At 49.7% G+C, this 15,708-nt stretch overlaps 1 protein-coding gene across 1 annotated transcript in view; it reads left to right on the top strand.

Annotated features, from left to right (window-relative positions):
* The first annotated feature begins 468 nt into the window (after positions 1 to 468).
* The window catches only part of LOC142768346 (uncharacterized), a 169,565-nt gene continuing 154,325 nt past the window's right edge, over positions 469 to 15,708 (top strand). The window contains exon 1 of the mRNA XM_075870318.1: positions 469 to 606. Within this exon, the coding sequence (XP_075726433.1) occupies positions 516 to 606 (91 nt within the window). The 5' untranslated portion in view covers positions 469 to 515. The remainder of the gene's footprint in view (positions 607 to 15,708) is intronic.

Below are 15,708 nucleotides of genomic sequence, written 5' to 3'. Positions count from 1 at the left end.
AACGTAATAAAAACGCGTTGATACAACTGACAACGTGACCACGTCGACCCTCTTGACCCGTCTGCCGTGGTTTCTATGGCTGCTTTGCCGCCATTCGACTACCTGCTTCCGTGCACGGTTGCTTTTAGCGCGTTTCCCTTTCCCAGCCCTCTAGAGAAAAGAGCGCTATTTATCTTGCTTTCTTTTGGTTTTATGGCATCCAGCACTAGAGGCAGAGTGGTATTTTGCACTTGGGCTTTGTAAAGAAAACACTTTGGAATACAATGGTTTTGATGAATTTTCGCTAGTATAGCCCCTGCAGAACCTGTGCAAAAAATTCTATGAGGACAGACAAAGTCCAAAGAAGAATGAGAGAGCCACAAACGTCCTTCATGCTGTCTGCTCTTTTAAAATTTTTCTGTGTATTCATGTTTTTTCAAACAATAAATCCTTGCCGTTAGCTGTGCCTTCTGCTGTTCGAACCGTCCATTCATGTTCAGTGTGTTTATGCGAAAACGATTTCCACTTCTAGGGACATGGGAGTATTGCACAACCTGTGCATGGCAAATCCGAGTCTTTACGTATTTTTCCAAGCCCTAATCTGGCTCCCATGGCACCAACCACAGCGTGAGTACTTTCTCTTTCTAGGTCTGACATACTGGGATTATTAAAAACGACAGTTTTCCTTAAGATACTTCAACGCATAAATTTTGTTCTGTCTGTATTTCTGTTTGTCTGTCTGTCAACTGAAACATACAGCTACCATGCCCAAGTTCAACCACTTCCTCAGCTCCCACTCATCTTGATCTGGTGTCTACGTCAATACTTATGCACTTTATCGATCAAGAAGCAAACATTACGCATTATCTGAGGCGCAATATCAACACGTCAGTATTTGTGGGATGTTTTTTTTATACGAGAAAATGCATATGTGTAGTTCTGAAGACCGCAGTGTTCATCACGCTGCGCTCACAGTGCTACGCTACGGAGGAAAAAGTGGATGTTTCCTGCGCTTCAGAAGAAGATATGGTGTTGCCACTCACCCTTGGCTCTACGTTATACAGATGGTTTCGTTCAGTAGGATTACTGCCAGATGGCACTGAGGCCTTACGAAGCGCCTCCACGATCCCATTAATTATTGTACTTGCGCAGAGCATTAAATATATAAATGTCTCTCTCCGTACAGAAGACTAACGGCTTTCGACATTTGCTGTGAAACACGCAGATACGCGGCCCATTTTTTCTTTCATTCATTTTTATGTACTAAACATTAGACATGTACTGCGCTATGATACACCAACAACGTGGTCTTACCGCCCCGCAGTGGTGGTCTAGTGGCTAAGGTACTCGGCTGCAGACCCGCAGGTCGCGGGATGAAATCCCGGCTGTGGCGGCTGCATTTCCGATGGAGGCGGAAATGTTGTAGGCCCGTGTGCTCAGATTAGGGTGCATGTTGAAGAACCTCAGGTGGCCGAAATTTCCGGAGCCCTCTACTACGGCGCCTCTCAAAATCATATGATGGTTTGGGGGCATTAAACCCCACATATAAATCAAATCAACATTGTCTTACCAGGTCAAAATAAAATGGTGCGTGTAATTCAACATTGATAGGCGTGCGAAGCGTTCTCTTTGAGGTGGGGCGAAGCTTGGCAGAACCACTTCCCCTCCCTGTTGTCAATATATGGGGCAGACGTTTTGCCACCCCCCGCTTCTTTGCCAGGTCGCAGGCCGTGTGGGACTCGTCTTGCACCCTCTTCCTCTTAAATGATTTGCGGGCACCCCCTCTACCTACTTCCGTGGGCATGCCTATGAAGATATGCGTAAATGGAAAATCGCGGCCTGAACCACATTCGGCCTCCGCCATGTAAAGTCTATGCTCCTATCGGGGCATACTACGCATGGGCAATGCCATCTGCCTCAGTGCTGTTTTTTAAATGCGAATGCATTTGTTAGTCGGGCAATGCCAGGCGTCCAGCCGCCCACACGAGCCGGCATGTGTTCAGTCGCCGCTCTTACTCCCTCTCCAATATATAGCTACAGCTGCAGGGTGCACGCTTATCTTCGCCCCTTGCAACCGGGGGTGCTATTCTGGACAAGGTCGAATTCCACCATGTTGTCAGATTCCGCCACTGATTGATGCTAATTGGCCAAGTGAGCTGCCACGAACTCTCTGATTGGCTTAAAATGCCAGTATTATGAAATTTGACAATATGGCGGAATTAGTGTGCAGAATACCACCCGGAGCAGAAGGTATGGGCAGAGTAACGGGCAGTGAGTAGAGAGGAGGAGCTTGCTCTGGCTTGTGAGGGTGCTTGCATCGCGGTAGCTTGGCGTAGCATCTGCGTTTGTGGAGGCAGTGGAGGTGAGGGTTTGTGCAGTACTTCGTCGCTCATTCTCTCGCCATTCGCTCTCTCTCCTAGTTCGTACGTATGTATATATGCAGTGAAGCGCGCGCCTCGCTCTCGACCATTCGCTGGCTGATGAATGTGTAAATAAATGGTTACGTTACAAATTCACATCTTGGCATTAACTTATTGCATTAAATTACTACACTGCGTACTGTGGGAGCAAGGAATGAATTCGCATTTCCTCATGATTTCCTTCAGGGAGGTGGGGAACTTTTCATGGGATCTCACGCACTGATCAGTGAAGATTTCCTAATTCTTGGATGATATAGGTGATAAATCGCCTATGGCGCATACCGGCGCATCATTGGCAGACAGGTATGCGAATGTGTGCCCTAGGTGATGGGTGAAAATAGTGTTTTAGAATACCGCACGCAAAGCTTGTGGGCGTAGCGTTAGCTTTTGTCGCTCAACGGGAGCCCACAAGAGGTTAGCGTACGATGCATGCGCACAGCAAACGCAAAGCTCCGCTTTAATCGCGCTGTTATAAAAGTGATTTTCGCCGTACGCGAAAGCGAAGTCGCGTTATTTATGTAACGGTGGTTGAATTGCATTTTTCAAACATACACGTTTTGGTTTGTCAACATTGGAACGCCAACGAGCTAACGAGACGACCACTTCTGCCTGCAGGCGTAGCTGGCTAGACAGAAAGACAAAAGTGGCTAAGGTACCTTCGGTTTGTTAGGCAGTGCTTCTACATCTCGCACCCCTTGTGGCACATACCGCTTTACGCGTCAGTCTATCCATCCGTCTGTCTACTGGTCTGTCTGTCGTTCCGTCCATGCGTCTGTCGATGCGTCCATCTAGTGAACACTCCAAGTACCGCCGTCTCGCATCTCACATTCCCTGTGACACATACCCACTTTACGCGTCTGTCTATCCGTCCATCCGTCTGCTAGTCTGTCTGTCCAGCCATCGAGGCGTCCATCCGCGCGTCCATCTAGTGAACACTTTAAGTACTGCTATCTCACATCTCGCATCCCCTGTGGCAACTACTCGCTTTACGCGTCCGTCAATCTGTCCGTCCGTCTGCTAGTCTGTCTGTCCGTCCATACATGCGTCGCTCTAGTGAACACTCCAAGTACCGCCATCTTGCATCTCGCATCCCCTGTGGCACATACCCACTTACGCCTCCATATATCCGTCCGTATATATTGCCGCGCGCTTGAGCTGCCAGCGCAAAAGAGGCAGACGAAGTGGCAGTTCCCCTCGTGCCATTGTTTCACCGTCACTGGTTCCTTCGGAAGTCACCTGAATTAGGATACTTGCACGAGGTGGTATTGTGACACTGTCGTCGGAAACACGGAGGGCGGTTGTACGGCGGTTGGAGTCCCTTGACGTAGCGTTGACTGTCGAAAAGGAAATGCAGCGTCGCCGTAGGTCGATTACGGCGCCATATTCCCGAAGAAAATCGAGGCCGAGAATTAATTCGCGGGAGCAGTCACGTAGCACGATGGAGCTGACCAAAAACGTGCAGCCTCGTATTTGTAGCCTGGACGTGCACAAACCAACCGGCGTTACAACATGTCCGCCAGCTGTACGTACATGCGATCCTGTCCAAGGCATTATCACTTTCTTCAAGGTACGTGCCAATTGTCCGCTAATAATCGAGTAGTCAGCACCAGTGTCTATTAAGGCAGTTAAATTGCGACCGTCGAGCAGCACAGGTATGTCCATTGAAAAGTCGCTCAGCTGGGATACAGGCGCCGGCGTAGTCGAATTTCCGTTGGTCCGATGTCGCGTCGATTGGAGGGCGAGGTCTTCATCACGTCGAGAATCAGCGGCCTCGCCTCGAAAGGTCGCTGGCGTTAGTTTTCCAGGCGAGGGCTCGGAGACCGTCCTTGCGGCCTTCGATTTCCGTTGCCTGAATAAGATGACGACCGCGGTGACGGTGAGCGCGACTGACGCCTGAGTGGGACGTTCTGCCGAGCGATAAAATCTTCAATTTCTGGTGGTCTCTGTCCAAACCGGGGGCGGGGTGAATTGGCAGGAAAACCCTGCAGCCCAAGTCGGCGGTACTGGCAGTCTCGGTAGAGGTGACCCGCTTCACCGCAGTGGTAGCAAAGCGGTCGTCGGTCGGGCATGCGCCATATGTCGGATTTACGCATGACGGGTCGAGTGTCTGCAAAATAAGGGACCACCTGTGCGGACTGCAGTGTGGCGTACGGGGTTGCGGCTGGTAGTGGGACTGGTGTAGGTGCGTTGTGTTCGAACGTGTCGGTATAAGTGGTGCGCTGGAAACCACTCACTGGGGATGGTGTCGTGGACGACGGAACGGTGCGTCTCAATACGTCTGCGTAGGTCACCCCTAGAGGTTCACTTGAAGTTGCGAACGCCTGAAGTGGTGCAGCAACCTGCGTTGGTGTCTCGCGGCGAGGTGTGCCGAGCGCATGCTGAACTTCGTCACGTATGATGGTGGCGATGCAATTCGTGGAAGGCTGCTGCTGCGCCTGGTTCAGCTGTTGCAGCTGTTGTAGCTCGTCGCGAACAACCGAACGTATCAGCTCGCGAAGCGCTCCCACGTCGGTCGGGAACGAGCCTAGCCCGGTGGTATAGGTAGCATTCACTTGCCGATCGTACTGGTTCCGCTGCTGCAGCGCCTTTTCCATGGCGACGGCTTCAGTGAGGAACTCCGCGACCGTTCTAGGCGGACTACGAATGAGTCCAGCGAAGAGCTGCTCTTTCACACCTCGCATCAAGTGTCGCAGCTTCTTGTCTTCCGGCATGGTTGGATCGGCGCGAGTGAACAGATGAACCATATCCTCCACGTATGTAGCCACACCTTCATTAGGCATCTGCATGCGGGACTGGAGGGCCCTTTCAGCGCGCTCTCGACGATCGAGACTCGAGTACGTTTCGCGGAGCCTGTGACAGAACTCATGCCACGACGTTAGGAGGCCCTTGCGGTTCTGGAACCATGTGCGAGCACCATCCAGAAGACTAAAGTACACATTCTTGAGCTTCGCTACTTCGTCCCACCCGTTGAAATCCGCTACGTACTCGTACTCAGCCAGCCAATCTTCCACATCTTCATAGAGGCCACCACGAAAGGGACTCGGAACACGTGGTTTTTGTAGCGTGTAATGAGTGGGTGCAGCTGCGGGTGCAGCGGTTGGAGCAGCGGCGGCTCCAGCGGTAGGGGAAGCGGTGACAGCAACAGTATTCTCCATACCAGTCGACGTACTTGTACTGTGAGGCACAAACTCGGGGGACAGTCCTCGAATCCTCCGACTGAAACGGTGTACCGGCGTAAGCTCTGGGTTTTGGGTCACGTTCCGGCTGCTAGAAGGAGTCTGTTGCATAGGTGAGGTTACCCGGCACCTCCACCATTAAAATGTCACGTTAAAGAGACAGGAGACGTTTTTAAGGCGGCCTCACAAAAGTCCGAAGAGCGGTCGGCTCAGCGCAGCCAAAAACAGAACAATGGCACGAGGGGAACTGCCACTTCGTCTGCCTCTTTTGCGCTGGCAGCTCAAGCGCGCGGCACTCACTGCCCCAGCATATAACTCGCGGATTGTCATCCTTCTGCTTACGACAGGGCGTGTTGTATATTGATTAGCAGCGATGTCATAGTGGTTAGAGTATCTGCCTCGCATGCGAAAAGTCCGTGGTTCAATTTCCGGTGCCACGCAGTTCCCAAACGGAGATAAAAAATCCGCGTGGTGTTGGAACTGCCTTATGAGGCCTGGGGTGCGGCCTCAGCGGTAACCACCACCGGTAACGCACTTCCTCACCAGAGAAAGATTGGCCACCCAGGTGCAGTATCTGGCCACTACATCTTACATGCATACGTCAATTAACTCACGGCCCTCAGTCCCCAGTAGCTGTGAAGCGACTGACCACGGCGGTGGTCAGATCTGCAACGCAGCAGAGAGGGCCAAGAATCTCTGGATCCGGACAGGCCGCCATTGGAACCTGCACTTGGCAACGTTTAACGATAAAACCTTATCTAGTGAGGGAAGTCTAGCTGTACTATTTGAAGAGCTAGAGGGTGTTAAATGGGACATAATAGGGCTCAGTGAGGTTAGGAGGACAGGTGATACCTATACAGTGCTACAGAATGGTCACGTCCTTTGCTATCGGGGCTTGGCTGACAGAACTGAACTGGGAGTGGGGTTTCTATTTCAGAGGAACATAGCTGGCAACACAGAGGAACACTATAGCATTAAAGAATGGTGGTGGGTATAGTAATTATACTGAATAATAGATTCAAGATGAAGGTGGTACAGGCTCACGCGCCTACATCACGCCATGACGAAGCTTCAGTTGAAAGCTTCTATGAAGACTTGGAATCGGCAATGTGTAAAGTAAAAAGACAGTATACTATACTGATGGGAGACTTTATTGCAAAGATAGGGAAAAAGCAGGCCGGAAACCAGGCAGTAGGAGATTATGGCATAGGTACTAGAAATGCCAGAGTCTCCTCTGGCATTTCTAGAATTCGCAGAGCGCAATAATTTACGAATTTTGAATACCTTCTACCGAAAATGAGGAAACCGCAAGTGGACAAGGAGGAGCCCTTATGGAAAAAATAGGAACAAAATAGACTTTATAATGAGTGCACACCCAGGCATCGTGCAGGATGTGGAAGGGATTGGCAAGGTAAAATGCAGTGACCACAGAGAGGTATGGTCAAAAATTCGCCTAGACTTGAAGAAGGAACGACAGAAACTAATATGCAAGAAGTCAATCAATGAGCTAGCACTCACAGGGGAAGTACAGGGATTCAGAGTCTTGCATCAGAACAGGTACTCGGCTCTTAGTGAGGAAACCAACCTTAGCGTAGATACAATGAATTATAATCTGACTTGTATAATTACGGAGTGTGCAGTGGAAGTTGGAGGCAGGATAGTTAGACAGGACACTAGCAAACTTTCCAAGGAAACAAAGAATCTCATTCGGATGCGTCAAATCATAAAAAGTCTCAATACAATAGACAATATAGAACCGGCAGAGCTTTCGAAGTTGATTAATAGGCGCAAGGTATGCGACGTAAAAAGGCGTAACATGGAGAGAATTGAACACGCTCAGAAAAACGAAGGAAGCGTCAAAGCAGTGAAGAGAAAACTTGAGATAGCCAAAACTCAGATGCATGCAATAAGGGACAAAGAAGACAAAATAACTACCAATATAGACAGAATACTTAAAATAGGGGAGAAGTTTTACAGAGATCTGTACAGTAGCCGGGACAACCACGACCTTAATACTATAAGAACTAGCAGTAACCCAGATGATACCTCACCAGTAATGATATAGGAAGTCATAAAAGCTTTGGAGAGCATGCAAAGAGGGAAAGCTGTTGGAGAGGATCAGGTAACATCAGATCTGCTGAAAGATGGAGGGCAGATTGTGTTAGAAAAACTAGCCACCCTGTTTACGAGGTGCCTCTTGACGGGAAGAGTACCAGAGTCTTGGAAAAATGCTAACGTGATCTTAATACATAAAAAAGGAGATGACAAGGGCTTGAAGAATTACAGGCCTATTAGCTTGCTCTCTGAAGTATACAAGTTATTAAAAAAGGTAATTGCTAACAGAGTAAAGAAAACATTAGTATTCGATCAACCAAAGGAACAAGCAGGATTTAGAACACGCTACTCAACAATCGTCCACATTCATACTATCGATCAGGTTATAGATAAATGCTCAGAATATAACCAACCACTGTACATAGACTTCGTAGATTATGAGAAGGCGTTTGATTCAGTAGAAGTATCACCCGTCATACAGACACTGCGGAATCAGGACGTTGATGAAATATATATAAATATTCTGGAAGAAATATACAGGGGATCAACTGCTACCATAGTGCTTCATAAAGAAAGCAACAGAATACCAATCAAAAAGGGTGTAAGGTAGGGGGACACAATCTCCCCAATGCTGTTTACCGCGTGCTTACAGGAGGTTTTCAGAAGCCTAGTATGAGATCAGTTAGGGATAAGAGTTGATTGAGAGTACCTTAGTAACCTGCGCTTCCCCGATTACATTGCATTGCTGAGTAACTCAGGACACGAATTGCAACTCATGATTACGGAGTTAGAGAATGAGAGCCGAAAGGTGGGTCTTAAAATTAATCTGGAGAAAATGAAAGTAATGTGCAACAACTTCGGAAGAGAGCAGCGCTTCGAGATAGGTAATAGTGAACTTCAAGTTGTAAAAGACTATGTCTACTTAGGGCATGTAATAACCGCGGAGCCGAACCATGATATTGAAGTAACTAGAAGAATAAGGATGGAGCACCTTTGGCAAGCACTCTGAGATTATGGCAGGTAGATTTCCACTATCCCTCAAGAAAAAGGTACTATATAACAGCTGTACCTTGCCGGTACTTTTGCGAAGCGTACCTCCGACGACGTTACGAAGGGCGCTACGAATCTCACCACTGCAACCACTGTTTCGAAAGACGGCGACGCCAACACGGTCCAGAAGGCGCCACTGCTTCGAATTCCACCGGGAAGGTCACCAGCCGTTTGGTAGCGTAGGTTTCTCAGCTCGCGACTGCTTCTGCGGAGAGCTGATAGACGAGCGCACGAGACGACGGTGAGGTAAACAAGGCTTATCTACAGCATATATACAGAGGCGTTACAAATTCGGCACTTGGGCCGACGGAGACGCGAAGAGCCGAGCTCTTCTCTCTAACGCATAGCTCTACTCTCAAAATGGGTCTGCTCTCGACGCGCCGCTGCGCTTCTTTTATATGCACCAGGTCCAACCCAAATGTTCAACCAGAAGCGCCGCTGGTCGTGAGGTTAGAATCCTCTAATGGGGTCGCCGCTGGGCTGCGTCAGTCTTTCTCATCGAATCTGGAGAGGCGCGCTGTAGATGGCTGCACCCAAGGACGAGTGACGTCGCCAGGCATTGCGTCAGACCCGCCAGACAGGAAGGCGCCGGTTGTTTACTCGACGGGCTCGCGTGCTGAGGTGACTCACTGCACGTGCGCGCCAGAAAGGCGCCGTCGCATAATGACGCCGTTGAGTTGTTGACCGCGCCAGGCGGGCTCGCGTGCTGGCCTTGACATATATTTCCTTTTTCCGAGGCATGAACGTTCGCTGCGGACTCGCAGGCATAACAGCACCCCCGCCGCCAGACAATGCGCCGGAAAGACGAGCTGCTTCCACGTGGCTCGAATGTCAGTTGCGCTCGTTCGCCAGGTCCCTCCAGGTTCGCCTCCAGGGCCGTGGGGAGAATGCAGCTAGAGACTCTGTTCCGGTAACACATCCCATTCTTGAGGACGGATCCCAGCTCCACTGGCTTGTCGCCACAACTTGCCGGCCAGCTTCGCTCGTCTCTGACGATCCTTGGTTTCAGCACTTGTCGATGGTTCTGCAACTTGTCAAGTACGGATCGACAACAGACAACACACGACACAAGCAAGTGCCCTCGGTCACTAGACAGAACACCAGACAAAGTATAGTACAACATATACCTAGCTACGCGTCTATCGGAATTTTGTTCCCTCTACTTCAAGAGGCACATGTGGGACACAAGACTCTTAAAATGAGAACTAAGTTTTTTTACACGTACAACAACGTAACGAATTAGAATGCAACATAAAGTTGGCTCCTTGAGCTCATTCTGGACGAGAGCGCTCAGCTAAGGCCGTGATGAGGACAAAATTTCGCCCCGAACCGCCAGCGAGAAACCGAAAAGTGGAGAAGGTACTAACTAAACGCACGGCTCAATGCGTCTGCATTAGCGTTTAGCTTTCCTTTTTTTGTAGCGAACGTCAAAGTTGTGCTGTTGGAGTATCATGCTCCACCTTAGTAACCGGCCACTTTTAGGCGACATGTTATTTAACCAGGTTAGAGGACAGTAATCCGTTTCAACCACAAACCTCGAACCTGAGACAGAACAAGCTAGCTTTTCAACGGCCCACACGAGGCAAGCACACTCCTTTTCAGAGGTACTGTACGCCTCTTCCCTGCCGCTGAGTTTTCGACTTAAATACAAAACTGGCCTTTCGTTATCAGCACTGTCTTCCTGGCACAATACAGCTCCCATTCCACGATCACTCGCGTCGCATTGAATCACAAATCTCTTAGAGAAATCCGGTGCCATGAGAACAGGCTTTTCGCTTAGGGCCTGTTTTAGATGAAAACGCATTCTCCTTTTCTGAGTCCCATACTACTTTAACCGGCTCGGATTTTCGAAGTGCGTCAGTTAGAGGGCTGGCAATGCTAGAGTAATTTTGCACGTAATGCTGATAGTATCCAGCCAGGCCCAAGAATGCCCTTATCTCAGATTTTGTGGTTGGTCGTGGATAGTTCACGACAGCGGCTACCTTAATTTCTGAAGGTCTACGCCGGCCACGCCCCACAACGTGCCCCAGGTAAGACACCTCGCCACACCCTAGGTGACATTTAGTAGGTTTCACGGTAAGGCCAGTCTCTCTCAACCTGTTCAGCACCACGCGTAAACGCTCGACATGTTCTTCCTAGTTGTTGGAGAAGATGGCGACATCGTCAAGATACGGCAGAGCGAACTCGGAGAGGCCTTTAAGAACGCGGTCCAGTAAGCCTGAAAAACAAATGGGTGCATTTTTTAATCCAAAGCTCAGGTTAAGTGGACGATACGTTCCAAATGGAGAAACAAATGTGACATAGCGGCTCGCACGCTCTGTAAGGGAGACTTGCCAATACCCTCGCACGAGGTCTAACGTGGAAATATAGCTGGACTGTGACACAGTTTCCACCCTCTCTTCTAGGTTTAATATCGGGTAAGTTTGGTCTCGAGTTATTGCGTTAAGACGCCGGTAATCGATGCATGGCCTCGGATCTTTTCCTGGCACCTGAACCAATATTAGAGGGGATGCATAGTCAATCTCGCCCGGTACTATGACTCCCAACTTCAGCATTTTATCGATTTCCTCTTTCATGATCTGCTTTTGCACGGGGGAACAACGATACGGCTTGCTACGGATTGGCTCCTCACAAGTTAGCTCGATATCGTGCTCGATCACCGTCGTGTTTCCAGGACGGTCCGAAAACATGTCTTGAAACTCGGAAACAATCCTTCTCAGGTCCTCCTTCTGGACTTCACTCAACCTAGGCTCTAGGTTCAACTGCTGTAAGATTACCTCCGATCCCCGTTTGATTACATCACTAGAACTCAAAATTTCTTCTCCCTCTTCCTCTGAAGCATTCAACAGCAGATTTACGACCGCTTGACGTTGAACGTATGGTTTGATCAAGTTACTATGGTAAATTTTGTTCGACCGCCTTCCTAATTTCACTTCATAATTGGTATCAGAAAGCTTCGATATTATTTTGGCAGGCCCTTTCCAATGAACCTCAATCTTGTTCTTTTTGGATGGCCGCAGCAGCATTACTTGACTACCAACTTCAAATGTGCGCTTCTTCGCCAATTTGTCGTAGTACTCCTTCGACAACACTTGTGCAGCTTTCATGTGGCTTCCCACAAGATTTTTCGTTTTTCGAAGCCTCTAAAGGAGGTCTAAAACATACGCAACTACATTAGTGTCCTCATCGAATCTCTCCCGGGACTCGCGTAGCATTCGCAATGGAGTTCTCAAACTCCTGCCATACACAAGCTATGCAGGGCTAAAACCAGTGCTCTCATGAGGAGCTGATCTCAAAGCGAACATAGCGGGAGGAATACACGCTTCCCAGTCGCATTTGTGCTCGTAGCAGAGAGCTCTCAGTATCCGTTTCAGAACGCAATGCATACGCTCTACCGGATCAGATTGCGGGTGATGGATCGAGCTGTGCACTACTTTTATTCCACATTTATCCATAAAGGTAGAGGTAAGGCAGCTGGTGAAGACACTACTACTGTCGCATTGGATTTCAGAAGGAAATCCGACGCGTGCAAATATAGATAGCAGTGCATCCACGACATGAAGGGAATTGAGCTCCTTAAGTGGTATCGCTTCCGGAAATTTTGTGGCTACACAGAGAGCCGTCAGGATGTACCGACAACCTTGCCTTGACTCTGGCAATGGCCCTACTATATCAATTACTAGGCTCCGAAAAGGTTCTGTGATAATTGGCACAAGCTTCATGGGTGTCTTCCATTTGTCCGTGGATTTCCCCGCTCTATGACAAGTGTCGCATGAGCGTACAAAGTCTTCGATATCCTTCCAGAATTTTGACCAATAAAACTCAAGGGAAGCTCTAGCCTTGGTTTTTTTTTGCCGAGATGCCCTGCCCATGCGTTTTCATGCGCCAGTTCCAATAGTTGGCGACGGTACTTTTGTGGCACCAAGAGCTGCTCATACTTGCGACCTTGCGCATTTGTGTAGCTCCGATACAAAAGCCCTGCTTTCTCAAAAAAAGAAACATTCTTTTTCTTTTTTCCCAAGTTCACGCTTTCTATTAGCGCTTTAATCGAGAGGTCTTCACGCTGCTCTTGAATGAGCGTTTCTCGATCAACCCTCGACCGCTCACTCCAACTTTCCGCTACAGGCGAGAGCGTTGCAGCCCTCTCGCTCTGACTCAATGGCGCCATGTCGTCTCCCCTTGCTACGGAAACCGCGCCGGTCACTTCGGCGATGAGCCTCTCGCGTGACTGCTCACATGACACACGCGGAAAATTTCTTTTCTGAGGTTCCGTCGAGCCGCCGACAAGGTCACTCGAGAGTTCACCGCATTGAACAAGATCAAGCCCCTGCGAAAGCTTCCGCGCTTGCGATCGCGTGAGGGCTATGTACGCTAAGTTGGGGAAGAACGATTTACCCTGCTCTTGAAGAAGCTGCTCTGAGTTGTTGGAGAAAAGATAAGGAAAACGATAGAGAAGCGCGGCAGACACAGCCGCTTCGGTGCGAAGCTTACCGAACGGGCCTTCAATGACAACCGTGGCGATTGGTAAGCAAGCACTCTGCTCCTTGGCGACTTGCCTGATCCACGCGCATTCTCCTGTAAAGTCATCCGGAGACACCAATGAAGGATCGACAACATCCATGGTTGCCGCTGAGTCACGAAGTGCTCGACACGTTTGCCCATTCACACTAATTTCTTGTATATACGGCTCCAACAACCGCATGTTCCTTTCCGATTCTCGGATTCTTGCAAAAGCAAACTTTTGCTTACAGTTTATCGCGATGTGCCCTTCCTTTTTCCAGTTGTAGCAAATTAGTGGCTTCCACGATTCAAACGCCCGTGTGGTATCAGTGCGTTGTTTAGGAACCTCACTCGATTTCTCCGCTTCTCTTTGCCCTTCCCCTACACTGTCCTTCGTAAAAGACGGGTCCTTCTTGAAATGACGGTGCGAAGCGGGTTTCCGTGGATCAGGTTTCTTCTAAAAGCCCTTTTTCCTTTCATCCTTTTCAACGCGCACTGCCCTGCTATGCAACTTTCGGCGAGTATAATACTCCTCAGCTAACTCTGCTGCCTTGTTTAGCTGTACTTCACCAAGTTTGTCCTGCAGCCAAAGTTTGACATCCTCCTCGAAGCAGCGGTAGAATTGCTCTAATGCAACGCATTCCACCACTTTATCGCGGTCTTCATAAACGCCTTGGCCCTTGAGCCATTCAATTAAATCGGCTTTAAGACGAAACGCGAAGTCAACATGTGACTCATTCCCCTTTTTAGCATACCGTAACCTTTGCCTGAAAGCCTCGGGTGACAACTTATAACGTCTCAAGAGCACTTCCTTAACATCGTCATAGCTCTCAAACGCTTCCCTCGACAAGCAAGTTATCGCGTCGGACACTTCGCCAGAAAGAAGAGCTAACAGGTTCAGCGCCCAAAGAGACCGCTCCAAAGCATTTCGCTCACAGACGTGTTCAAACTTGACGAGATACTTCGCCATGTCCTCGCCTACTACGAACGGTGGCAATTGGTCCCGAATTCTATAACCGCTGACCTGAACTGTTGGAGAAGCTACGCTAGGTGCCTGCGAACACTGTAGTATTGCCAATTCTATTCGTTTCAACTCGAGGCGCTCCTGTCTCTCGGCCTCCTCGCGGCGTTCTCGCCTTTCAGCTTCTTCACGAACTTCTCGCCTTTCAGCTTCTTCACGTTCGCGAGCTTCTCGCCTTTCAGCTTCTTCACGTTCGCGAGCTTCTCGCCTTTCAGCCTCCTCGCGGCGTGCTTTGATATCCACCCAGGCCTCATCGACTTCCTCAGCCGACACTCCCTCATCCTTCATGATCTCAAGGATCACTTGCTTTCGTTTCGCACGGCCCAAAGTAATGCCGAGTTCCTCACAAATTTCGATGAGTTCCTTCACTTTAAGGTTCTCCATCGTTCACACTAGCCTCTTGCTGTTTGCCCCTGTTAACAATTTACTTGCCGTACCCACTATAAGTCAACTAGCAAGACTCGCAAGCAATTTTTCACACTCCCTTGTTTACCCCCTCCGCATTAACTTTGGTTTCACTTCGACTTTGCTTGAAACGATCAAAGCTCACTTCAATGCTTCGCACAGCCCTTCTCTAAACTACTACAACCTGAGCTAGAGCAGTCTAGTGAACTGAGGGGAAAACATCAGGCACTCACCGCATCGATGTCGCTGATGCCGACCGATCCCGCAGCTGCCAACCACTGTTACGAAGCGCGCCTCCGACGACGTTACGAAGGGCGCTACGAATCTCACCGCTGCAACCACTGTTTCGAAAGACGGCGACGCCAACACGGTCCCGAAGGCGCCACTGCTTCGAATTCCACCGGGAAGGTCACCAGCCGTTTGGTAGCGTAGGTTTCTCAGCTCGCGACTGCTTCTGCGCAGAGCTGATAGACGAGCGCACGAGACGACGGTGAGGTAAACAAGGTTTATCTACAGCATATATACAGAGGCGTTACAAATTCGGCACTTGGGCCGACGGAGACGCGAAGAGCCGAGCTCTTCTCTCTAACGCATAGCTCTACTCTCAAAATGGGTCTGCTCTCGACGCTCCGCAGGGCTTCTTTTATATGCACCGGGTCCAACTCAAATGTCCAACCAGAAGCGCCACTGGTCGTGAGGTTAGAATCCTCCAATGGGGTCGCCGCTGGGCCGCGTCATTCTTTCTCATCGAATCTGGAGAGGCGCGCTGCAGGTGGCTGCACCCAAGGACGAGTGACGTCGCCAGGCATTGCGTGAGACCCGCCAGACAGGAAGGCGCTGGTTGTTTAGCCGACGGGCTCGCGTGCTTAGGTGACTCACTGCACGTTCGCGCCAGAAAGGCGCCGTCGCATGATGACGCCGTTGAGTTGTTGACCGCGTCAGGCGGGCTCGCGTGCTGGCCTTGACACAGATTTTCTTTTTCCGAGGCATGGACGTTCGCTGCGGACTCGCAGGCATAACATTACTCAGCTACAGAGCAGAAACCTGGAGACTTACAGAGAGGGTTCAGCTTAAATTGAGAACGATGCAGCGAGCAATGGAG

This window comes from Rhipicephalus microplus, chromosome 8 (genome assembly GCF_043290135.1).
Source record: "Rhipicephalus microplus isolate Deutch F79 chromosome 8, USDA_Rmic, whole genome shotgun sequence".
NCBI lineage: Eukaryota > Metazoa > Arthropoda > Arachnida > Ixodida > Ixodidae > Rhipicephalus > Rhipicephalus microplus.
This window is presented reverse-complemented; position numbering and strand designations above follow the sequence as displayed.